The sequence below is a fragment of the Sphaeramia orbicularis genome, chromosome 6 (assembly GCF_902148855.1).
Source record: "Sphaeramia orbicularis chromosome 6, fSphaOr1.1, whole genome shotgun sequence".
Classification (NCBI taxonomy): Eukaryota; Metazoa; Chordata; class Actinopteri; order Kurtiformes; family Apogonidae; genus Sphaeramia; species Sphaeramia orbicularis.
The window spans coordinates 15,681,599-15,709,494 of record NC_043962.1 but is presented as its reverse complement, the minus strand read 5'-3'; the positions used below and the strand labels follow the sequence as shown (position 1 = coordinate 15,709,494).

The 27,896-nt window shown below is 35.3% G+C and overlaps 1 protein-coding gene across 1 annotated transcript in view; it reads left to right on the top strand.

Annotated features, from left to right (window-relative positions):
* fgd4a (FYVE, RhoGEF and PH domain containing 4a) overlaps positions 1–27,896 on the top strand; it is a 119,977-nt gene that overhangs the window by 90,021 nt on the left and 2,060 nt on the right. The window contains 15 exon segments of the mRNA XM_030135664.1: positions 1,451–1,655; positions 8,778–9,207; positions 12,918–13,007; positions 13,116–13,261; positions 13,345–13,501; positions 15,573–15,711; positions 15,806–15,864; positions 15,958–16,104; positions 16,957–17,129; positions 20,942–20,972; positions 21,883–21,963; positions 22,045–22,170; positions 25,116–25,253; positions 26,675–26,815; positions 27,829–27,896. Of these exon segments, the coding sequence (XP_029991524.1) occupies positions 1,451–1,655; positions 8,778–9,207; positions 12,918–13,007; positions 13,116–13,261; positions 13,345–13,501; positions 15,573–15,711; positions 15,806–15,864; positions 15,958–16,104; positions 16,957–17,129; positions 20,942–20,972; positions 21,883–21,963; positions 22,045–22,170; positions 25,116–25,253; positions 26,675–26,815; positions 27,829–27,896 (2,131 nt within the window).

Here is a 27,896-nt window from a genome sequence, read left to right as displayed (position 1 = left end):
TTTCTTGAAAAATCTGATGTATACAATTAGATACATGCAATACACAGATAATCCACCAGGGGGAGGAATTCATTCACCAGAGGCCTTTCCAGTGACACTACAAAACTGTCATTAATGAGGAAGGAGGTAGAACTTTGACAGTTTTGAAAAGGAATTACCAATTTGTTAGACATGTTTGTGTTATATTATGTTTTTGTTTGTTCAAAAATAATATTTGAGCATTGAGACCTAATGTATCAAATGTGATACAAAATTAAAAGTCATGCATGGAAATGTATATTTGAAAAAACATTTTTTTCTTTGATCATAAGGACCAATAAAGGCTCCAGTTTGAAAGAACTCAAATTTTCTGTCAGTGATTTCAGGGTTCAGGCTTTTTAATGTTATTTTTTGGCCAGACAAAGGCCACTGAGAATGGGTTTGTGACCCACTTTTGGGTTGCAAACAGCTGAGAATCACTGCTTTGAAAAACAAAAATTGATTGATTGGTTGCTCTAGAGTTTAGACAGATATGAGTAACTTATTTCTCATATTTAGGGTTTGAAACACAGAACAGTGTCCTGATAGCTGACACTGCCCCCTTCAGATCCAGACTGACACTGCACTGACATATCCTCCTGGGAGCCAGTAATGCATTTATGTCCTCTGTAGTGGACAAGAGTTTCACAGCTTTATTTAACCCTTTCATGCATAGTGGTCACTACAGTAGACAGCTATTCTCCAGCTGTTCTCTTGTATATTCATGGATTTTGTTGTTTTAGTTCCATATCAGCCAACACATTGGACGCTCATACATTATTCCATACACTGCAATTCATACCATTACTGTAACTTTGCTTTTCTTCATAAACCTGATCTGCAGTAACATGTTTGAGTGTAAATCAATTGTGTGCTATTATTAGACTGTAATTAAGAGGTTTTTTTAAACAAAAAGGGCTTTTTTGCATATTATCTCCATGAAGTGAGTAATGGCTAGTATTAGTGTATGTTAAAATGTGAGAAAACATCAGATTAGCTGCATTAAAAATGTATTTATTTCATAGTTTTCACATAGATCAGTAAATACGTTTCTTTGCTTCAAAAATTAAATGCATGGTGTCCAGCTGAGTGGATATTTTTGCAAAACAGGTTCATTAAAAAAATAAATAAATAAATCATGTTTTTTTAATGCCTAGAGGAATAAAAGCACTCAGGAAAAAAAGAGTCTTGATTAAGCCTCTCATATTTCATGCATGAAAGGGTTAAAAAAAAAAAAAAAAAAAAAAAAAAAAAAAAAACTGTCCACTGTTTCCAAATAAATGCATTTGAAAAACTGTGGCATCATACAGTTTCCAATCAAGGCAATTATTTAATGTAAAAAAAAAAAAAAATCTTGTACTTACTGGGTCTCATCTGCATGTACCAGCTGTTGTTCATTTGACTTGATCCAGCGTGTTTGTCTTTTCTCTAGTGCCTCCAAAGCCTGCGCATCTTCAGAGCCCGGTGACGGAGCTCTCATCTCCGCTGGGCCACATCCAGAAACCACCCAAGTACCAAAACCAGAGATCAATCATGGAGGAAGGAGGCGGAGGAGGAAAAGGGCCTGTGAACAGGGAAAGAGTCAGAGACAAACCCTCCAAAGTCTCAGACCTCATCAGCCGCTTTGAGGAGAACAGGTAAGGGCTTTTATTTTGGGTTTTTCTAAGGATGCACAGAAAAGAAAAGGATAAAATATATACTGTAAAGCAGGGGTTCCAAACATGCAGCATGACTTTGCAAAAGTGCAAAAATTACACTGAATATATTAACAGTCAAGGGTGTTGAACTTGTTTTAGTCCAGGTTCCACATACGCACCAGTATTATATCAAGTAAAATAATAAAATAACCTATACAGTCGCGGAAAAAACTATTAGACCACCCTCATTTTCTTCAATTTCTTGTACATTTTAATGCCTGGTACAACTAAGGGTACATTTGTTTGGACAAATATAATGAAAACAACAAAAATAGCTCATAAGAGTTTAATTTCAGAGCTGATATCTATCCATTTTCCATGTTTTCTTGATAATAACCAAAATCACTTCAGTTCTTACATCAATATCTATGGCATTGTACTGACAAAAACAGTGCTTTTAGGCATTCCATGTTTTCTTTTCTGTCTGTTTTAGTCACATGATCCACACAGGAGTTAGTACTTGATTGCATAACCATTGTTTTTGATGACTTTTGATGGTCTAGTCATTTTCTCCGTGACTGTATAATGACTCAAAATTTTCTCTTTGTTTTAGTACAAAAAACCCATTAAAGTATGAAAATATTCACATTTGCAAACTATCCTGTAATAATATAATGTGAAGTACCTGAACAAATATGAACAACCTGAAATGAAATAAGTGCAATTTTAACAATTTATTGCCTGTTACTAAATGTTTTATGCCGTTGTAGATGCAAGCTGTAATGCACATGTATAAATGACAAGTGGGGGCATAATAGTTAAAACTGCACGTACTTTTCTGAAGAAATTTTTTTTTTTGGTTTGGATAGTATGTAAATTTAAATATTTTCATAATTTAATGTTATTTTTTGCACTAAGACAAAAAAGAAAAATGTCATTATTTATAGGATATTGTATCATTTACTACACTGGAAAAAATCTAAATCTTCCCAAGTTTATTTTTCTGATTTCTAGTCAAAATATCTCACCACACTTAAAATAAGACAATCACCTAAAGAGTAACCTTTCAATGAGATATAAGAATAAGAACTTATTTTTAGGCAATAGATCTTGAAAATCTTATTTCAAGAAATCTTTCTAAATCATTTTCACTTGTTCCATTGGCTGTTTGTTTTTTGTTTTTTTTGGTTGAATTAAAAAAATATATATATATTGAATTAAGCAAAAAAAAAAAAAAAAAAAGATCTTAAATTAAGCCAAAAAAAAAAAATTATCTGCCAATAAAACAAGTGAAAATTATCTTGGTAAGATTTCTTGAAATAACATTTTCAAGATCTGTTGTCTAAAAATAAGTTCTTATATCTCAGTGAAAAGTTACTCTTTAGGTCATTATGTCTTATTTTAAGTGTGATTAGATATTTTGACTAGAAATGAGAAAAATACACTTGGTAAGATTTAGCTTTTTGCAGTGTAGTAAATAATACAATATCCTATAAATAATGACATTTTTCTTTTTTGTTTTAGTGCAAAAAATAACATTAAATTATGAAAATATTTAGTCCAGCCCACTTCAGATCAAATTGGGTTGAATGTGGCCCCTGAAAGAAAACAAGTTTAAATAAATCACTCACAAACTTGAGTCAGAAATTACTCATTTTATTTGATCCCAATCTATTTCATACATTCTAGCAAAAGTGCTTCTGCCTTGAAAAGTTTTCCAGATTTAACACATAATCAGTGTTCAATTCTGTCGCCGGTTCCAGTTGAACAACTTCATTTTCGTCACTTAATAGCTTTAGAAATAAAGCGACCTCATTCAAAATGTCGTAACCTCTGTGACACCTCGAGAAAGGCAGAAACGGAAAACTTTGTCTTTCCCAATGTTTCCTACGCCGGTTATTTCAAGGATGAAAAGCAGAAGTTCCTTGATTAAAGCGTCCGTCTTCTTTCTGCCTGACTCATTGATAGTAGTTCAGACTGGAGCCGTAGACAGAACAAGCGGAGATTAGCCCGGGCTTCACAAGCCAAGCGTTAGCGGAGGGGATGAAAGGAGATTTGTACAGACGAGGGGAAACACAGCTCCTCATTCAGTTGTGGGACAGAACTCAGTGTTGCGAGATGAAACCCAGAAGAATGAGGTAGGATTTCATCACACGGCTATTCTCTCATCTTTGACATGCGTGGAATTTTATTGCTTTATACATGGATTTTTTAATATTAATTTGCCTCAGAGCTGTATTGTTTGATGCAGGCATGTGTAAAATGCATCAGTTAGTCTTAAATGTTGCATCAAAACAATATTTGCTCCATTATTTTACAATTTCTCTTGTAACTCTGGCTTCTTCTATGCAATGGAGGCCCTTTCATAGCAGCAAAGCGGCACAACAATGGGGTCCTTGTGCCCACTGCCCATACAGCAGAGCCCAAACATACACTACAAACAAAAAGTTAAGGATATTTTTTTAATTTTTGGGCTTTTTTTTTCAGTTGGGATTCCTGCACAGTGCTTTTTTACCTTTTTGTGTGTGAATTGAAACATTTTTTTTAAAATTACCAGACAGTTTTATTTACAAATGGCAAAAATGACAAAAATTAAATATTCTTAACTTCTTTTTTGTAGTGTATTTGCTCTGCAGCAGTAATGCACCAAAATTTCAGTCCTCAGTCATAGTCCAACTGTGTCCGATGCTGCCTCTAAGAACAGTTGAATCTAGCCTTAATAGCAGACCTTCTCCACACAATTCAGACTGGCTGTGTGAAATTATCAGAATTGGCTGTATCTTTTTCATTGGAACTCTACAGAGCTGTGGGGATTAGCCCTCTAGTGGTCCTGGAAACAGGAGAGAAAGGCCCAGAGCTTCTCAGAACAGAATTAGTCTACTAATATACTAATCTGGTTCACATGGTACTTGGCTTCCTTAAAGGCACCTAGACTGCCACATGGCAACTGAGGCTGTCATTAACCCATAAAGACCCAGGATTATTTTAATGGCAGTTCTCAAATGAATTGTAATCTTTTTAAAGTGATTTATCACCAGTTATAATGTTATCCTCAATATGTTGCTTTTTTTTTTTCGGTAAATATTAAGCATTTTCCTATATTTAACCCATAAAGACCCAGTGTAACTTCTGTGGCAGTTCCCAAATTAATTTTACTCTCCATTTCACATTTTAAGCGATTTATCACTATTTATTATAATATTGTCCTCTGAATTTTGCATTTTTTCCAGTGAAAATCCATCTATTTTCCTATGTTTGATTATGAAGCGGTTCATAAAAGCTCAGAGAAAAGTCAAAGGTTATTGTATCAAAGGGTCAAAACACCGTAATGTCCCATCAGAGTGAACTTAAATTGATTGCCATTCCAACATTTATTTCAACATAAAGTAGCCCCTTGTTTTGGATAATCCCTTATGGTCCAATTAAAGCAAAAATGAATTTAAAAGTAAAAATGTGGGTCATTTAGCAACACTAATCTGTCAAATTTTCCTAAAATGTCCTGTCAGAGATTTCCAATACTGTGTTTGGACCCCAAAACAGAAAAAAATTGACTTTTTCAGTAAAATATAGCATTTACAGAACATAAACCCAGTGTCTCCATCCACTGTCATTGATCCAACTCCATGGGTTTTACTGACAAATCAATCTTATAGAAGATGGCAATGTTTCCATGGTAACTATGGAGCCTCTGAACGTCCAAATGGGTCATATCTGATGACCATGAAAAGATGACAAACTGTATTTTACACCAGTTATTTACATGTATTAATAGAATTAGTGGATCAACAGTTTAGATCAGTAGATGCTTTTGGTCAGCATGGGTTAATTCACTGATAATGTAGATCAAGGGTTCCCAAAGTGCGGGTCATGAGATGCCAACAGGGGGTTTGCAAAATGATTTTCAGAATCCTCTTGATGTGGCCCCTGAGGTGATTACGGCAGATCAATGACAGTGTTGTAGAACTTGAAAATTGTAAGTAGAAAGATTGCTATGTATGATGAAAGGAACACAGGAAGTGCTTTTGCTTTACAAGTGACAAACTAAGATCAGTGGCTCTTAAACAATGTGCCAACGATAAACCGGTAAGGCATTGTTGGGCCTACAGGTTTGACTAATGGTGTTGGAACAGCCCTTAGTATCAATAGGACAGTGTAGAGTTCAACTCGTACAAAACTTTATTCCATCATCGAGTGCCGTGAAACTAAAACATTTGTACATAAGTTGTTTTGCAAATTTTACTTAGCTGACATTTTCTTTAAAAGCACAAACCTTATTACAATCAAATATAAAACATTACTCATAATTAAAATTGTAACTTAATGCACAAATGTTTTTAAAAAAAGAACAAAACATGCCACTGTAATTAATTGCCACATACCTTGCTCTGCCTACCAAGGGTGCAAACTCTTCATTCATCTAGTGAATGGCAACAGGTACACGAACAAAAGTGCGCTTTGACAAAAAAAAAAACGAAAAAACAAGAAAAAACAAATTCTACATGAATATCAAGCTTAATTGTTCAAAATGGTATGTCAAACCAATCAAACTTACATGTGCTGCTCTGCTCTGTGTGGCAACCCAAGTGAACGTGGCAAACACAGGTGTGTGGCAATCAGCCTCATTTATCTGAAAGGGGGTGTGGCCATAACAAAAAACAAAATGGAAAAAAAAAAAAAAATCCAAAAGAAAATCCAAAATAATAATCCTTTCAGCTGGCCACTAACACATGTCACATTAATAAAAAATAAAATAAAATAAAAAAAACATAAAATGACCAATAAATGTTGTAAAACAGACACATTAACCTTAATAAACATTAACCCCTGCACATTAAACAGAACACAATGGGTAAAATGTCCAGTCCCCATAGTGCAATGCGGCAAATATGCCACAGTATCATTTAAATCGTATCATGATGTCAGGCTGTTCTGTTCTTTTGTGTTGTTATGGTCGTGTTTGGATAAGCCTTTTAGTGCCTGAGTCTTGTGTGCATGATTTTTTTTTAAAGTTTCAGTCACTTCGGGGACAGTGGGGGTCATCAGTCTCTGGCACCGTTAGTTTTGGGGTTGAGAATTTAAAAGTTTGGGAACCCCTGATGTAGATGTTCATAAAATCACAGATTAAAGTGGAGGGTTATTACATCAGAAGCAGAGAAAGCTGAAGAAAAAGTGACTGTTTCCAGTCAAATTTATCATTAACTGAACATAAACCAAATGTCTCCATCCACTGTCATTTATCAAATTCCATGGGTTTTACTGGTGAATCAGTGTTGTAGAAGATGATGGTGTTTTCATGTTCACTACAGAGCCTCTGAACATGCATATGGGTCATATCTGATGACCACGAAGACGACAAACTGTATTTTACACCAGTTACTTAAATGTATTGGTAGGATTAGTGGATCAACAGGTATTAACCCATAAAGACCCAGTGCTACTTTTGTGGCTGTTGCCAAATGAATTTTTCTCTATTTTTAACTTTTCTTAAGTGGTATATCACCATTTACTCCAATATTATCCTCTGTATTTCATGAAAATCAGGTATTTTCCTATATTTAATTCACTGATCATGTAGATGTTTATAAAAGCTCAGACTAAAGTTGAGGGTTATTGTATCAAAAACAGGGGAAACTTTAGAAAAAGATCAATTTTGCTGCAAAATATATCATTTACTGAACATGAAATAAGCATCTGCATCCACTATCATTGATCCAACACCATGGGTTTTACTGATGAATCAGTGTTGTAGAAGATGACGTTCACTACGAAGCCTCTTAACATCCAAATGAGTCATATCTGATGACCACGAAAAGATGACAAACTGCATTTTACACCATTTATTTACATGTACTGTTAGGATTAATGGATCAACAGGTATTAAACAGTTTAGATCAGTAGATGGTTTTGGTTGCCGGTGGATGTTTGGGTCTTTATGGGTTAATGCAGTGACTGTCTAGGAAGCAACACGGTCACACTGTGGAAAATTCACTGTGTTACACAAAAACTCTTATTTATATGCAAAGGGGAACCACTGCATGCATGTACACACTACAAATACAATTACAGTATAAAGAATGTCCCAAAAGCAAATCCAAGCTGTTGCATTATCTTCCTGTCAGACGTAAGAAGGATATTGTTTTACATTTGAACACCTCAGGTGGCTGAGAAGTGACTCATCTGTAGAGTGTTTCACCAGCCTGTTGTTGTTCCTCTATTTATACATACTTCCTGTTTCTACTGGACAGTGACATTCAATGCAACAGAGAATGTTTAGTGAAAAAAAATCACCTGCGTGGCTGAAGCTTTACAATAAAGGTTAGATACAGGATGGATTTTTCTGTAAAAGTTTTACTCTTTGCAGGTTGTTTGACAAAGAAATTCGAGATAAGTGTTGTGGAATAATGCCGAGGTACAGTAGTTACATACAGTAAGTCGCAAATACATCGGAAGAAAGCGGGGAAGGTCGTGTAGAGGGAAACAGCTGGTCTGACTGTTGGTACAGGATGTTGAGCAGCTGAATGGTCACTTTTTCATTTTGTACGTGCATGTTTGTGGTTTTGTGTTAATCTACCTGCCATTTGTGCGCTGTATTTCAAAACTGTCTCCTGCAGAATGGTCTTTCTGTTTCATTCATGTGCAAGCAATGGACAAAAGAGATGTATAGTACAGGATGGTATTTTACATGGGTTCTCCATGTGTGTGGAAGTAGGACAGTAAGTATCTCCAGGGAGCAGCGTCGTACCTTTCCTCCTCCTCCTCCTCCTCTATTTCTTCTTCTTCTTCTTTCCTCCCTCTCTCCTGTTAGCCCTATTCCTTCCTTGGCTGTGCACTTACACACTGTTGTCTGCATCACACCAGCTCTCAGCAGCCTCATAAGAAGTTTGTGCATCTCTGCGGTTTTATTTTTAACTCTCGCGCTCACATGCCAAAGCTCTCTTCTTACTGTTGTATCCTACACTCTCTGATCAACGCCGGTGGCTTTAACAGCTCCTGAACACACTCCTTGTAATCTTCACTCCGAATCTTTTTCCTCTTGTCTATTGAAGAAGGCTCTAAGTTAAAAAATGTATTTTCTGTTCTGCTGACTGACTTCCTCCTTGCCTTTTCCTCTGCCCCCGCCAGCAGTACAGAGAACAAGAGAGACGGCTCGCCATTGAAACAGATCAGCAAGTCGTCCAACTGCAGCCCGGCTCACCGAGGTTACCAGAGGCAGACGGAGAGCGAGAGGAACCAGGAGAACCACTCGGCCGTGGATCCGGGCTCCAAGTCGCAGGATGCGCGCAAACCGGCGTCTAACGGGGTGGTAGCGCAGATGGAGAAGGACAAGCAGACGAAGGAAGATACAAAGAAGGAGACGGACAATGAAAGTGTGAGGACAGAGACCGCAGGGATGGTAAATGGAGATATGGTGGACGAGAGCGCAGAACAGACAGGGGATCGGTCACCTCCGCACACGGACAGGACTGGTACGGAAAACCACACGGAGAATGAGGACAGTGGGACTAAAACAGACAGGGAACATAGGAATGAAGAAGGGAGCGCAGACCACAAGGTATGTACAGTGTATGTCTGCTATGTGATTGTTCACTATATTTAGTTTATTGCTGTTTGTATCCCTTGTGTCGTGTATTTTACTGTAACTCATTTATTTAGTTATGCCCGAGGCTTTCAGGGCAATTTAATTCTCTGAACTCATTCATGTGGGTCGGTTTAATATTGTAAGTATTGAGTTACAATGGAAGAAGTATGTATGTGTATATCTATGTGTGTATGTGTGTGTGTGTGTTGCTTATTCATCACTGTTGTGTGTCTCAGAGGACTTATTTTACTCGTGAAGGCCGAACAGATGTCAAACACTTGAGCAGCTGAGTTCGTGCCTCGCTGACCTCCCCTGTGGGAGTTCGCTGTTGTCTACAGATTATAAATATCTAAAGTTCACATCAAACTTAGTCGTCTGAGAAATGAAAAAAAGCATGCGGCGTGTCCAAAAATGGGGCCAGAATAGTTATAGATGTCAAACCTGTCAATCTAAATAACTCTTACAGGTTGAAATTTAGGTTAAAGACGTCATCTTTTGCCATTTATTCAGTCATTTAGTCATATATTCTCAGTGGATTTGTCAGTGCAGGTGCAGTTTGCATAGTTTTCTATCATTCGCTTGGTCTTCAGGGTTTAAAATTAAATATGTATAATGTCCAAATCATAGGAGGTGCAACTAATTGATGAAGGTAAAATGGGCTGCTGCAGAAATACCCTAATGTATGCATCGTATTACAGATCAAGGTTTTGGGGAATGTGCTTGTTTGGCTTAGATCTCCACAAAAATCACATCATCATTTTTAGATTTTTTGATTTCGCAACACTTTCCTTTATGACTAAATATCATGACTCATTTCAGGATCACAATATCTGTCAACATAATGTTAACACACTTGTTAAAATGTCTCTGTATATAATGTAACCACAGTGATCATTATGCTGGTTTATAGTTCTGTTTATTTATTAATGAAACTTATTGAACTCATTTGTCTTATTTTTATGCCTTTCTTGTTATACTATAGTATGCACTTCATGATTTAACACCCCTATTGAGCAGTTTACCCTCTTCTAAATCTGTTTTCCATCCATCCATCCATGCATACATTCTAAAATATAGAATGCTCTGAAAATATTCAAGATCACAAAAAATCTTGGAAACTACATCTTAAGAAAAGGCTTAAAAGGCTTAAAAATTGCATCGCTTGAATGTTTAGGACAATTCACCTTATTTTAATAACTGTTCGTGTCTCAAATTACTCATTGATTTTATTTGTTTTACCAAATTTTCATTTATTGTTAGTTTTTGTTTGTATCACCACAGAATACCCATGTTTTGAGTGTAATTGTTTTAATTTTATTTGTTGGGTTTTTACTATTTCCAGACTATTTTTACTGTGTTTTCTCAGTTTTGTTGCAAATTAGGCCAATATATTCCAAAATTAAAGACAGGTTATACTACTACTGCTACTAGTACAACTACTACCACTACTACTAATGATAATAATAATAGTAGTTAATAAGGGTGAAGTGAGTTACTGTACGTTGAAATTTGAGACAGATGCCTCCAACACTAGAGGATTACACACTGTAAGAGGAACACATAGAGGAACATATTACTTACCACTACTTTGTGGTTATGTATAGTTTAAAAAAAAGTTCTGAAAACCATCTGTGGTGCAGAAAAATAAACAAACAAATGTCATCACATCATTGTGTTCATTTAAAGTATATTTTCTCACACTGTCTGATGGTGCGCTCTCATGACTTTGTCGTCACGTGTCCTACAGAACTAATTGTCTTAGCTTAGTTGGTTTGTTCTGTTTTGTTCGATTTGGTGTCATTTCCCTTCTTCCATATTTTCATTTCCTGTTCTGACAGCCCGCACTTCTCGGTCGTCTTGCATATCATCAGGCGGGTGTTAAGAACACATGCAGCAGTGCTACATGCCTCTACTGCATGTAACAGCGAAATAGGATTTAACACGAGGTTGAACTCAAACACTGATGAGTAAAAAGCATCCATCAAGTTAACTGACACAGAAAGGACACCTTTCTCTTCTAACATAATAAACGGGATATGTGGTTGTGCACTAAAAATGAATATTCTCTATTTAATCTGTTTTACAAAAAGCAGTGAGAGAAAAATTACACATAATCTAAAAAGGAACTTGCAGGAAGATTGGAAGCTATACTTGAAAACGCAGTGTATCTTTCATTTTTTTCCCCCCATTGTTTGATTCTTTTTTTGTTGAAATGACCTGTTTTTTATCCAGGTGATGCTAATTCCTCATAATTAGGGAAGACTGAAACATCATTATCCTGTATGACCTGTCTGCCGTCTTTTTGCGTGAACGAGATGCTTTTTGCGGCTCACTACCTCCCTAATAGTCAAACGTTCAATGTCACTTTACACCAGTGGGGGTCGCCTGGAATTCAAATGTGGTCACCTGAAATTTCTAATAATTGATTAAAAAAAAAAAACTTAAAAAAATAATATATGGTGAGTTGACAGAGACAATCCCAATTCATAAAAAACATGACAAACTGTGAAGCTGAAACTGAAGTACTGTGATACTGTTTATCTTTCAAATGTTCATTGTGGTCAGTTTCAGATGCTGCAGCTCTTTCATAATTCATAGTTTGAGTTCTTGTTTGTTCAGTATTAATTGTCAGCCTTGTAAATCCAAGCTGGACTGACTGTATATATATTATTATTCCTGACCAAGGAAAATAAAATTCTCACTTTGTGCAGTAATCTACACCTGGCTTTACTGCCTCCATCCATAATAATATACATTATACAGACTAAATGTCATCTGAAGTTAACGTTTATTTGCAACATAAAAACATAAAACATATTCCAACTGAAAAAAGTGTATAAAGAAAGAACAATGACATTGTATGAACAGTTATAAGTTTTACATTTTGCTTTGTATTTGTCTTGCATCTTGTGACATATTTATTTACTTATTTTGGTCTGGTATAATGTTTTTGCATCATTTTGTCAGGTATATATTTACCTAAGTTTTGTACTTTCTGTACAGGTAGTTTTGCACTTGGTTTTGTATTCATTTTGTACTGTCTTTGGATGTATTTAGTTTGGTTTGTCTGACTTTATACAGTATGATTTTATAGTTAGTTGTGTATGGCTAACCATTAAGGCTGTTATTATTTAGAAGGGGGCAGGAAATATAAGATTTTCTTCATCCTGCTCCTTTTCGAGCATGGGTGTGTACATGTTTGTTTACTTGATGATTATTGAATGTTTACTGATGAAATGCACAACCATGAATGAAATAAATGAAAATAAATGAAATAAATTAACATAGTATAGCAAACTATTACATGATCAAAAACAAATTAATTTCAGCCCCCCCCAAAAAGTCTCCATTTTGAATGTCTGGGGTCGCCAGAAATTTGTAATGTTAAAATGGGGTCACGAGCCAAAAAAGGTTGGGAGCCACTGCTTTACACGCTTACAGTGTAACCGTACAAATCAAATCAATCAAAGTTTATTTATATAGCGCTTTACAACAACGTAAAGAAGCCCAAAGTCCTTTACATCTAAAACCATGATTAAATTATAAGATAAAAACAGGTTAGTCAAGTGCCATAAATATGCATAAAACAATAGGACACAATACATAGTGATGAAAAAGACCACAGATTAAAAGCTTAACTTGTAACTAAACTGAACTTGTAGCCGTACTTTGTGTTTTCACAGGAGACGAATGAACAGAAGCTGTTTAAGATCGCCAGTGAACTCCTGCAAACAGAGAAGGCTTATGTAGCGCGACTCAACCTGCTGGACCAGGTGAAGAGTTCATATTTCAACTTCACTTCTCCATTTCGATCATGTTTAATGTGACATGTTCCATTCAGTATGTTATTATTTATCTCTCTTATGTTCCATGCTCCTCAGGTATTCTGTGCTAAACTAATGGAAGAAGCAAATAAAGGAACTTTCCCTGTTGATGTAGTGAAGAACATCTTCTCCAACATTTCTTCCATCAACGCCTTTCACGGCCAGTTTCTGCTTCCAGATCTGGAGAAACGCATGGGAGAATGGTGTGTTTTAGCCCCTAATTTGATGATAAATCTATACATTGTTCTTTAAAATCCTCCATTGAATTACCTTGTCCTTCATACAGGGAATCCACACCTCGTATCGGGGACATCCTGCAGAAACTCACACCCTTCCTCAAAATGTACGCTGAATATGTGAAGAATTTTGACAAGGCCATGGAGCTGCTGAAACAGTGGATTGACCGTTCACCTCAATTCAAGGCCATTATTATGGACATACAGGTACTGTGGAGCAGAGATCCACAAACGGAACACATTTCTAATAGAAAGTGCGTCAATTTATTAAAGGGTACTTGTAGTGGATTTTCACTGGTGGTTATTTAGTATATCACGTATGATTCTACCGGTTCTGTCTGGTAACTTTTATTTGGATAAAGAGCAAGCACCCTGTATGGTCAGCGACATGTTGCCTCCTTCACGGGTAGTGATGCAGACACGATGATTTGTCATCTTAGCTCTACCCTCACGCACATCTCTGGCACCATTTTCCTTCTCTGAACCACGGTCCTCTTAAGTCCCCTCCCTCTCTGGTTCAAATAGGCAGCCATTTATACCCATTTCCTCAAAATCGCTAGCTATAGTTTGCTTCTTGAACACGTACTTTCCACTCAATCTTGCTCACTGACTGCTGCTTGTTTACTCGCACTCGATCACCAGAAAACAACGATGGTACGTCACTTCCAGCTCCTCCACATAGGTTCTGCCCCCGCGCAGACCTCTGCCAAGGCAGCTCAGTCATCCCCCCCCCCCCCCCCCCCCCCGATCACCACCAAAATTTATTCATTTGTTCCTTGTGCCAGTATCAACATTTCCTGAAAATTTCATCCAAATCCGTTCAGGACTTTTTCAGTTATGTTGCTATCTAAACAACAAGCAAACTAACAAACTAACCCTGGCAAAAACATAACCTCCTTGGCAGAGGTAATAATAGCTTTATTTGTATAGCACCTTTAAAAACGAAGTTTACAAAGTGCTTTGACAGACAAAGCAGAAGGGCACAACAGCAGGATACAAGATGCAAGTAAAGACACTAAAAGAGAAAACAACACAACAGAAGAGATGTACAGCAAACACGAAAACATGACACTCCAAATAAATTGAGTGAATCAGAGTAAAGAAGGCGGGGATAATGTAACATGATGCTGTCAAATCAATCTAAAAATGAAGGAGTGAGATAAAACAACATCATATATGAGAATATAAATTGATAACCAAACAGGATAAAATTAAAAATTAAAAAGGGACAACATCACATAAAGGCTAGTCTATAAAAATGTGTTTTAAGAAGTGATTTAAAAGATGTCCCTTATTCTGCACCCCTCTTGCTTATACGTAATACACGAAGCACATTTAATGTCGCAAGCAGTGGCGGCTGCTCGTCTTTCAGAGAGGGGAAGCTCATTGATGGCTTACATAAATAAAAAAAAAAATTGTCAAGTTATTTAAACATAAATTTGTCCCTCCGTTCCTTTTTAAGTAAATGGTCATGACCTTATCGTACCAAGTAAACAAGAAAACGTTGAAATTATGTTGAATTGAAACAAGGAAGTACAATGAGTGTGTTTTATTTACAGTGCAAGAAATGAACGAATAATTTCATAGTGGTTTCTCTCTCAATTTCACAGCAGAATGCACGACGGTATTAAACTGAACTCTGTTATGTGAAGGAGTAGATCTCAAAATAGCTGTCAATCAAACAGGATTCAGCCTTTCAACTGATTCTCCAATCAGCATGTGGAAGCCTGGCGTCCAGCCCGGCCGAGCTCCACCCACAGCTCCATTCACCCCCAGAGATGCCGAGCATCCGGGGGCGGGACAACATCGTGGCATTTATCCAATTACCGTCCAGTTTTGAGGCAATGAAAAAAACTGTTCCACTCAGTCCCATTGAAGTGCATGGACGCTGAGCGTCTGCGGACAAATGCACTGAGCAGAGATTGAATGAGAAAACAGCGCAACGGGAATGGATGAGAAGTGAACAACATCGAGTCTGTTGATTTGTGATAAAGCTGATTCTGAATGAACTCATCTGTGAGATGAACATGTTCTAACACATTTGTAGTCAATGAAATGTCAACACAACTGTACATATTTAACCATTTAATTTTCGTAATTTTAGGGGAAGCTGAGCTTCCCTTGCAGTCTATGAGAAATCACCACTTGTCACAAGCTTGACCAGTACTCGTACCCTTTAAGATTGAAATGCAAGTACTTGAACAACAACAATAACAACAACAACAACAACACTAAGCCTCTGTAAAGTAATATTTAAGTTTTGTGATTTTGTGGACAGAGTCAGGAGGTTTGTGGCAACTTGACCCTTCAGCATCACATGTTGGAGCCAGTGCAACGAGTCCCTCGATATGAGATGCTGCTTAAAGACTACTTGAAGAAGCTGCCGCAGGATGACCCTGACCGACGAGATGCAGAAAGTCAGTGGTAGTAACTCTTCAATCCTCAATGATCTGAAGTAGTCTATTGTTATTTTACATATAACATGAACCTCTTTTTTTTTTATTCTTTCAGAGTCATTAGAAATTATTGCCACGGCAGCCACTCACTCCAACAGCGCCATTCGGAAATCTGTAAGAACGCACGCTTATTTTACCATTTTCCGTGCAGATTCTCACATAAATCACATCCTGTCCAAATACAGCGAGTATCCATTTGTCTTGTAGGAAAATCTAAAGAAACTGATGGAGATATACGAGATGCTGGGTGAGGAGGAGGACATCGTTAACCCTTCCAATGAGTTCATCAAAGAGGGCCACATCCTGAAGCTAGCAGCCAGGAACACCTCTGCCATGGAGCGATACCTCTTCTTGGTGAGAGAAACTGTCGAGCACCGAAGCATTTTCTCATCTAATGAAAGACACTGCAGGGAAATAATATGCTAAGGCGAGACTTTTCCCAACACGCGTCAATTGAAACAAGTGGATCATTTCATAGCGGGAACACCTCTGTGAAAGGATACAGCCAAGGGGCATCAACAAGTCCCTCAATTACAGATATTGCCAGATGATGAAATTATGTTGTGGCTTTCCCTTATTAGTTTCAGGCTGAATGCTTCCCATTAGTGACATTCAAGGTGCTGGTGTTGTTTCAGGCTGCCCCCTTTGGAAGGCAACAAAAATACAAGAAGCTGAACTACAGGATGTATCCAAGAAGAACTGTACATTTTTAAAAATTACCCCCAGTTCCGCATTTGATAATTTTTGGAATTTTCTTTTATGGCTGTCGGTAGTTTGGGGATCGGTGGATATTTGTCCAAATTTACAGACCCAGGTTTTCAGGGGCAAATTGCGCAATCCAAGTTAAAACTGGTTTGTAGAATTTTGTGGAAAACAAGATGGATGCCCATTGTCCCCTCCCATGACCTTTGATTGGATTTAAATCCCACCGCTACTTCGCACAAACCAGTTTTAACTTGGATTGCACAATTTGCCCCTGCTCACTCATGCATGAAAACCTGGGTTTGTAAATTTGGACAAATATCCACCAATCCCCTACCTACCGATGGCCATAAAAGAAAATTCCGAATATTATCAGATGTGGAACTGGGGGTAATTTTTAATTGTAAATTTTTTTTATACACCCTATAGAATAGCGCTTATGCGTCCTCTCATTGCCTGGACTGTTAGAAGTAAAAGTTTTGCCATTCCTTTTTTTTTTGCTAGTTCAACAACATGCTATTGTACTGCGTGCCCAAATTCAGCCTGGGGGGGCCGAAGTACACAGTGAGGACACGGATCGGTATCGACGGGATGAAAGTGTTGGAAACGACCAATGAGGACTACCCTCATACCTTCCAGGTGTCTGGGAAGGAGAGGACACTAGAGCTACAGGCCAGGTATGTATACAATAGTACCAGAAATGCAGAAAATACCTATATTTTTATTTAATAAGTCCGATTAAATAACAGTTACAAGCTCAATGTGCATCTTTCTTTCCATACCGAAACATTAAAAAAGGCAAAATTAAAAAAAAAAAAAAAATGGTTTGAGAAGTTAGTGAGTGACAACACAATTGATATTTATTTATTTATTTATTTTATAAATATTTTTGTTGAAAAATATGGCACATCAAAGACAGAAAATTAACATTTCAGTAAATAAAAATTTGACAAAAATGTCATAGTTTGTAATTGTGCATCACACAAAAACTTTTTTTTTTTAAACAAAGTATACAAGAGGTAAGAAAACCTACATAAAAAAACCCCCATAAAAACATACATAGAAACTAAATAATCAAGTAAAATTAAATATATAAAAAGAATAAGAGAAATATAATAATAAAAATAATAATACAAAAAAAAGTTTAAAAAGGGAAGGGGAGGGAGGGTCCATCAATCACAAGAAAAGAATGGAAGTGAATTGAAGAAAGTTAAGAAGAGCTGCCTTTTCACAATTGATATTTTTTAAATTTTAACCTCCTAAAACCATGGAAATGTCAGCAAAGTACAAGCTTTTTTGTTTTTTATTAAATAAGTGCCTATATTGGAAACATCATGATGCAACAGTTTTTTTCAGATGCAGTTTTTAAAATTTGTATGGAATGTCCTTTGTGGTGGACAGTTTTCTTTTCTTTTTTTTTTGTATAAAGTTGTGAAACTCTTGTCCCCAAATGTGAACAGTGGGTCTTTGGAGATTAAGTCCTTTCTATATGTAATAATAAACTCAATCCATCCTTTCTGACATTTCCATAGATATATGCCTGAAGTCTCAGAAAAAGTACATTTTTCTATTACCAAAATATCATGCATCACATTAAACCACTCTGTTAAAATAAGCAATCCATCAACATTATTATAAACGCACATATTTTTTAAGAACCCTAAAGATGTTGAAAACTTGAAAACAAAATTCAGTTTTAAATATCAGTTATGTGTAATATATCGCAACAACACAAGGCATCAAAACAATACAAATTGAAACAACAGAAGAAAACTTAAATACAGAAAAAGCAACACATAGTAAGGGAAGGAAATGTGTTATTTTCTCTAATTTTTATATAATTTTTGTGTTTAAAGTGTAAAATATGAATTATTATAGGTAATACTCAGAATATACATAACATTTATCATTATTGTAAAGTCAGAGCTGAATAGATTTATCAATAACAGTAGTAGTAGAAGTAGTATCAGGTGCATGTTTTTATTAATGGTTTTTATTGAAATTATTGATTTTAGCTCAGAGGAAATACTCTAAACCCATCAATGAGCCTTCTCCTTTCATCAGTCACCTCTCACATGTGAAAAAACAACCTCCGAGCGCTGAAATAATCATGTTTTAATGCAGATAAGGCAGCGCTGCGTTTAATGTTTTTAATCCTAGGGTTTGCCTCACCACATGTAAATTCTTCCCTCCTCCGCGAAGCACCGCCCTAGACAATTAATCTAAAGAAATACAGACAAGCCAGAGAGTTTTTTCCCATGATCCAGGATGATGTTCCTCTAGCACTGGCACAAAGACTATGATTTTTTTTCTTTCTTTTTTTTTTTTTACAATATCTTTATTACTTTTTCAGTTTAGAGAACATTAGACAAAAACTCCCACACGGTAACAAGAACAATAAATAAATAAAAACACCCAGAGGAAGGATAAAATGAAGAAAGAACAAAGGAAAAACATAAAACAGCATTGAAAACTCAAATTGACAGTTGAAAGGGTTACAGTGTATTGTTTGACTGATAACAGAACTCAAGTGTGTGATTCTCTGTACGTCTGTGCATTCACCAGTCCAGTGTAATTTAAGAAAGGGGTCCAGGTTTTATAAAATAATAAAGCTTTAAAGACTATAATTTTAACCTCAATATTACACATGGTTATCTAAATTGTTGGAATTAAGGATTAGACTGTGATAAAGTAGTGAAAAATGTCATGAATGCGACTGTGTCCAACAAAAGACACGTGAAATGTTTACTTTAGAAATTTAATGAAGAAAGAAACCATATTAACCCTTTAAACCCTAAGCCTAAAATGTTCCATCTGGACTTTTTTTTTCTTATTTTGACTATAAAAAGGTTGGAAAATAAAGTGTGAGTGAGTCCTTTTGCCCATTTTTCCAGAGCACTTAGAACTTTCAACATCTAACAGTCATTTACAATTTACTTATAATACTGCCAAAATGGCTTCTTCTCCAGCTTTTTTTTTTTTTTTTTTTTTAATTTATTTATTTTATGTTATACAAAATATAATGGGAACATAAAGAATACCATATAATATTGATATAACAACATGAATAGAACAGAACATAGCCAGGGGACAAAACATACAGGCAGAAATAATATATCAGATTATGTAAATATTATAAGTGTTACATAGATCAGTGGTTCTGATAACTTTTTTATTTTCAGAACATTAAATACTTGAAATATATTTTTTAATTTCAGTTTTAAAGATTAAAAAAAAAAGTTTGTGATGAGAGAATTTGGATTTATATATATGATATTTTGCTAAAAACAGAATTAGACTGATGATGTAGTATTGATTTGATTTGGTAATAGGATACTTCTTCTCCAGCTTCTAGTACAGATGTGAGTAAAATTACTATAATGACCCAATAAAACCTATAAAGCGCAATGTCTCAGGTTTCAGAAACTATTGGAATTTTTCCAATTGCACCAACAATGAAAGAGTTACAGCCATCCAAACTGCATATGCACAGGGTGTGTCAGCAATGACGCGTCAGGTTTTAAAGAGTTAAATTAATGACAACAAAAATCCCGTATTATTAACTGAAAACATCTGACACTGGAAAACAATCTGCAAGCTATTCATAATCCAAGAGCAGAAAATCAACATGGCATATTCACGGATATAATCACAGATGTACATATTAATTCCAATGCCATGTATATATTTATTCACATACAGCTATAATTAACAATACAGGGCTCTAGATCTCCAGTAGAACCAGACAATGATTTAACACCATACAGTCCATCCAGTTTCATCCAAACTGTGATGTAACATATAAAAAAACATATAATTTTGAAAGAGTGCGTGATTAGAGTTGACATTTGTAGATAATTCCCCATAATCAACTTTTTATATTATAGAGCAATACACTTTCAGCCAATAAATACCTGTAATTTAAAAAAAAAAAAAAAAAACAACAAACAACCCTGCTGTTATGAATAGCTAATCATGAACCAAAACACTTTGTATCTCGTGGTCTTTTTACAAATATGCCCTATGTAGCAGGTCACACGTTTTATGCAAGAATAAGCTTAAAATACACAGGAACTAGGACGAAATTAAAAATAATGTGTGTTTTCATACTGCAGAACAAGTCTTAAAACCAGCTCATCTGCATATTGTCCTTTCAACTGAAGCCTGGGAAATTAAAGGAAAATATATACTCCTTTAACAAGTTAATAAATGTAGTTTTATTGCAAAGAAAACACAAAAAAAAAACAACCCCTTCCACAGTAATGTGTATAATTCTATGTAATTTGTAGCCATACTGTGTAATTACAGCTAAATATGGAAGACCACCTAAATGTGCACACCCTTATTACATGTAACTCCTGCAAATCCCTAAGTAAACCCTTTAACCTCTTTAACCACTAACTGCAGTGGTAACTATTTAGTGTTATAGGAGGAACCGCCATAAAGTGGAGGTTTTATTTAATTACTTTTTTCTTGTTTTCGTTTGCAGCTCAGAACAGGACAAGGCCGGCTGGCTAAAGGTGAAGTGAAACTCAGTTTGTTTTACTTTCTTTTCACCATTTGATGTTACAAGAAATGTTTGCATATGCTGTATTGTTCCCTTGTAATGCCATATGAAGTTTGGGGGAATGTGTATAAAACTAACAGAATTTGAATTTCGAATTTGACTTTTTTTTCTTTTACTTTTTTGTGTGTATTATGCTTCCTCGAATTTTCATATCTATGTTATGTTGTGCAAAGAAGTCAATTAGTAGCAATTAGGAAGCTTGCATCATTTCCATATTCGAAATAAATAAATAACAAAAAAAAAAAATTAAACTCCAAAAAAAAGCTATCAGAGTAATAAATAAAGCTGGTTATCTTCAATTAAGTAATCCATTTTTCATAGGATCTGGTATATTAAAATTTCTTGATATTGTATATTTGAAAACGATAGAAATTATTTTTCGTGTTAAGCCCAAAATTCTAATTTTTTTTAAGTTAAGAGAAGGGAATTATAATTTAAGAGCATTGTTTGTGGTTGAAACATGTAAAAGTAAGAACAAATGTTCAATATCGCTGTGTTTCTGTTATTGGTGTCAAATTGTGGAATCAGTTGAAGGATGAAATGAAATTGTGTAGCTCGTTATTGAGTTTTAAAAAAGCTTAAATTTGTTAAATTCTTAAGGGATAAAGGTAAAATAATCTCTAAGTGATTTAAGATTAATTTGTGTTAATGTTTGATTTGGTGCAACTTCAGGTAATTCAAAAAATAGAAGTAGGAGAAGCATAAATAAGCCTCTGACTTCAGCTTTGGCCTTTTTTCCGTTAAAAATTGTGTAAATTGTATGTTCTTTATATGTATTTTGTACTTAACAGAAATAAAAATATTCATTCATTTTATTTCTTTGTTTCACTGCCTGATGTTTTGATTTCTTTTTCTTTCTCCAGGCTTTCCAGGAGACCATTGAGATCTTTCAGCTGAAGAATGAATCATTCAAGAACGCGTCTAAAGAGGTGGAGGAAGTATCGGTCAGTGTTGCGTCTAAACCCGCTCCTTTACGCCTCTGTTAGCCGCTGTTACAGATTGTGATGTTTTTCTTTTGCGTGCAGAAAGCGGAGCTGGGGAAACGCGCTCCTCGCTGGATCCGTGACAACGAGGTGACGATGTGTATGAAATGTAAAGAGCCTTTTAACGCTCTGACACGACGGAGGCATCACTGCAGAGCCTGCGGATATGTGAGTAATCGTGATGTTGTCATATTTTACAGCGTACGGTCACGGAAAAAATGATTAGACCATCAAAAGTCATCCAAAACAATGGTTATGCAATCAAGTACTAACTTTTGTGTGTATCATGTGACTAAAACAGACAGAAAACAAAACATGGAATGCCTAAAAGTGCTGTTTTTGTCAGTACAATGGCATAGATATTGATGTAAGAACTGAAGTCATTTTGGTTATTATCAAGAAAACCATGGAAAATGGATAGATATCAGCTCTGAAATTAAACTCCTATGAGCTATTTTTGTTGTTATCATTATATTTGTCCAAACAAATGTACCTTTAATTGTACCAGGCATTAAAATGAACAAGAAATTGAAGAAAACAAGGGCTTACTGTATGTGTAACAATACTTCATCATATACGTACATACATAAACATAGACTAACCAGCACTTTTGTCATCTGTTTTCCAATTCATCTTATTAAAGTGTTTAAGGTTTAATCTCTGACGCAAATGATTTCTAAAATATTGTACAGCAGTGTTTGGTCTTGTGTATAAGCTGAAAAAAAAACCCCCAAAAAACAGATGATTATTTTGTGATTTAAACCATTTTTTATTTTCAGAGCTTGAGAAACATTTCATAAATGTAGCGGCAGAACATTAAAACAATTGAAATGATGAAATATTTATATGATTAAACAAAAGAAAACATGAAAATCTAGTGTTTTAGCTGTGAACTGAAGTCATTTTGGTTATTATCAAGAAAACCATGGAAAATGGATAGATATCAGCTCTGAAATTAAACTCCTATGAGCTATTTTTGTTGTTATCATTATATTTGTCCAAACAAATGTACCTTTAGTTGTACCAGGCATTAAAATGAGCAAGAAATTGAAGAAAACAAGGGCTTACTGTATGTGTAACAATACTTCATCATATACATGCATACATAAAACATAGACTAACCAGCACTTTTGTCATCTGTTTTCCAATTCATCTTATTAAAGTGTTTAAGGTTTAATCTCTGAGGCAAATGATTTCTAAAATATTGTACAGCAGTGTTTGGTCTTGTGTATAAGCTGAAAAAAAAACCCAAAAAAAACAGATGATTATTTTGTGATTTAAACCATTTTTTATTTTCAGAACTTGAGAAACATTTCATAAATCTAGCGGTAGAACATTAAAACAATTGAAGTGATAAAATATTTATATGATTAAACAAAAGAAAACATCAAAATCTAGTGTTTTAGCTGCGAACTGAAGTCATTTTGGTTATTATCAAGAAAACCATGGAAAATGGATAGATATCAGCTCTGAAATTAAACTCTTATGAGCTATTTTTGTTGTTGTCATTATATTTGTCCAAACAAATGTACCTTTAATTGTACCAGGCATTAAAATGAACAAGAAATTGAAGAAAACAGGGGCTTACTGTATGTGTAACAATACTTCATCATATATATTGAAAACATAGACTAACCAGCACTTTTGTCATATGTTTTCCAATTCATCTTATTAAAGTGTTTAAGGTTTAATCTCTGAGGCAAATGATTTCTAAAATATTGTACAGCATTACCAGGCAGTAAAATGAACAAGAAATTGATGAAAACAAAGGGTGGTCTAATAATTTTTTCCACAACTGTATGTTTACAGAAGGGAGGCAGATAATGTAATGCAGTGGTTCTCAGTTTTTTCTGTCAGGCCCCCCTTTGGAGGATGAAAAATCTCCAGGCCCCCCTCAACCCCAACGACATTGTAACAGTGGTGCAATTATAACTGTTATTGAAAGAAACATCAATATTGTAACTTTACTTTTTGCTTTTCCTTGAATAATTTGTTGTGCAAATTAACCCTTTCATGCATGAATTGTGAGAACCTGAGTTAAGATTTATTTTTTGAGTGTTTTTATTCCTCCTTAGCCATGAAAAAAAACAATGTGATCGAGTTTTTTTTTTTTTCTATAGAGTTGCAAAAATATCCATGCATTTAATTTTTGAAGTAAAGAAGCATGTGTTTAAAACCCAATATCAGAAAGTGATATGAAAACAATGAAAAAAAAAACATGGTTAATGCTGCTAATCTGATGTCTTCTCACATTTTAACATTTTCTAATGCTAGTAATTACTCACTTCATGGAGATAATATGCAAAAAAAACACTTTTTGTCTAACAAATAACAATTGATTTACATTCAAACATGTTACTGCAGATCAGGTTTATCAAGAACAGCACAGTTACAGTAATGGTATGAATGTCAGTGTATGGGATGGTGCATAAGTGTCCACTGTGTTGGCTGATATGGAACTGAAACAACAAAACCCATGATTATACAAGAGAACAGATGGAGAATAACCGTCCACTGTAGTTACCTATGCATGAAAGGGTTAAAAATAACTCAGATTTTTGCTTGAATAATACAAATAAACTCAACCAAACTGCCCTGAGACAATATTTTTCCAAATAAAAATAGAAAATATGCAATTATCTTACAAATATGACAATAAAGTTACTTTTTTTTTTAACAACAAACAAATTTTGGTCACAAAGATGAACATTTTAACAATATCAGTGGCTGCAATGAGCCTGTTTCCATTGCACATCTCAGAATGTTAAAGTGCAAACTGTGCAAAAACACAAACATTGCTTATGTTTCTTTTCCAGTCCAGTCCTTGTCCATTCTCCAAACCTAAACTCTGTCCAGTCTCGTCACAGATCACCATGGCAGTAGATTGGTTTGTTGTACGTCCCTAAAATGAGTCCAGGGTGCTGCAATGCTAAAACATTAGTTCCACCAGCTATATGTTCTAACCTAAAGAAAAAAAAAAAAAAACACGCAGGAGTGATCCCATGCCTTCCCTAGGGGTCCCGCCCCACAGTTTGAGAAACGCTGCTGTAGTGAAGTGAATTTTGCTAATAACAGTCAAAGTAATAACCCCTCCTCTTTGTCCTCCTTTAAAGGTGGTTTGCTGGAAATGCTCAGACAATAAAGTGCAGCTGGAATATGACAGCAACAAGATGAACAAGGTCTGCAGGGACTGCTTCTTAATCCTGAACGGAGAAACAATAGCTGAGGGGAAGAAGAAGGGCATCCTGGAGGTGAGGAGGACATGTGGAGGCAGGGCAGAGTTTCCACAGTGGAAATTCATTGGCAGATGAGCACATATTTACCTGTCTTTTTCTCTGCACTTGCTTGTTGTATATTGTAGCTGGTAACTGTGAAATATCCCCACGGTGGGATTAATAAAGTTTTATCTTATCTTATCTTACCTTATCTTATCTTACCTTATCTAATTTTATCTTATCTTACCTTATCTTATATCTTATCTTACCTTATCTAATCTTATCTTATCTAACCTTATCTTATATCTTATCTTATCTAACCTTATCTTATCTTATATCTTACCTTATCTAATCTTATCTTATCTCACCTTATCTTATATTTTATCTTACCTTATCTTATATCTTATCTTATCTAACCTTATCTTATCTTATATCTTACCTTATCTAATCTTATCTTATCTCACCTTATCTTATATTTTATCTTACCTTATCTTATATCTTATCTTATCTAACCTTATCTTATCTTATATCTTACCTTATCTAATCTTATCTTATCTCACCTTATCTTATATTTTATCTTACCTTATCTTATATCTTATCTTATCTAACCTTATCTTATCTTATATCTTACCTTATCTAATCTTATCTTATCTCACCTTATCTTATATTTTATCTTACCTTATCTAATCTTATCTTATCTCACCTTATCTTATATTTTATCTTACCTTATCTAATCTTATCTAACCTTATCTTATCTTATATCTTATCTTACCTTATCTTATCTCACCTTATCTTATACACCATATCTTATATCTTATATTTTATCTTACCTTATCTAATCTTATCTTATCCTAGCTTATCTTATTTTATCGTATCTTATCTTGTCTTATCTTATCTATCTTATCTTAACCAGTGTTGTGCAAGATTCCTCCAAACTGTAATCCATTACAGATTACTTGTTACTGTTATTTAAAAGTAAGTTCTTACCTTACAGTATAACTGTCTCAGAATTGTAATGCCTTACATGTATTACCTTGTCATTGCTGATCACAGGGATCATGCTAATGCTAACTAGCTTCTTAAAGCAGGGTTAGGGTTAATAATGAGCATACGTCCATGTGGACAATGGACTGTCTTCTGCCGTCTTCACCCATTGGCTGAACACCAACAGGAAATAGAACTTTACAGATGCATTTCTGATTCCTTAAAGTCTCACAGTGTGCTGTTGTGTTTTTTTGTTTTGTTTTTTTTTTAATTTGAGCAATTAAATGGGCAAAAAGTATGTTGTAATGCTAGCACTACTGAACATGTACCGAGTAAAATATCAGTGAAAATTGATTAGTAATGCCTTACAATACTGCGTTACAGCAAAAAGTAATCTGTTACTGTAATGCATTACTTTTGTAACACATTAATCCAAACACTGGTCTTAACATGCGGCCGTCCTGTCTTTTCAGATTGGGGCGGGTCAGTTCACAGGCAGCAGCATCATGTCAGGGTTCCTACAGTACTGTGAGAAGAACAAACCCTGGCAGAAGGTGTGGTGTGTCATCCCTGAGAAGGAGTGTCTGGTGCTCTACCTCTACGGAGCTCCACAGGTAAAGGATTTTTACCTCCGCCAAGGAGGGTATGTTTTTGCCAGCGTTGGTTTGTCTGTCTGTCTGTCTGTCTGTCTGTTTGTGTGCAAGATAATTCAAAAAGTTACAGACTGATTTGGATGAAAATTTCAGGAAATGTTGATACTGGCACAAGGAAGAAATGATTACATTTTGGTGGTGATCGGGGGGGGGGGGGGCACTGATCTGCCTTTGCGGAGGTCTGTGCTCTCAGAGTGCTTTTCTAGAAAAGAGAGCACAGAGTCCTTTAAAAAAAATCTCAGTTCGATTTGAAAGGTACAAGATATTGTTCTGTGTTGTAACTGTATCAAAATGCATCATGTCTCTTAAATACATTTAAGAGACATGATGATAGTTTTAGTAGTGCTTTAGTAGTATATGTATATTTAATATTTTATCCCCTAGCTTTTTGCACATGCCTCTATTTTTCAATATTTTATGAAATATATTTATACAGTGTTTTTGCTGCTAAACAGATCAGAGCTGCTAAACTGATTTTCATTATTCCTGTGACAGTGACAATAAAGATCTACAGTATTCTATTTTTTATTCTATTATTACCTCCGCTAAGGAGGTTATGTTTTTGGTGGTTGGTTTGTCTGTCCATGTGCAAGATAACTCAAAAAGTTATGGACGGATTTGGATGAAAATTTCAGGAAATGTTGACACTGGCACAAGGAACAAATGATTAAATTTTGGTGGTGATTGGGGGTGGGGGGGCCACGGGGCCCACTGATCTGCCTTGGCGGAGGTCTGCGCTCTCTGAATGCTTCTAGTTTATCTTGTTTTTTTGTTGTTGTTTTTTTCCTTTTTTTGTTTAATAGGTCTGTTGTATAATTTTTTTGTATTGTGTCTGTGTGGTTCCTTATGTCTAAGTACATGGTTATGTAAATTCATAATATAAAATAATAATAAAAAAATACAAATAAAAAATAAAATAAAAATCTCAGTTCATCCACTAACCATGCAGATATCGTTCCTTTTCCCTTTGACAGGATGTGAAGGCCCAGTGTACCATCCCCCTTCTGGGTTATTCTGTGGAAGACAGCGCCCGACCCACGGA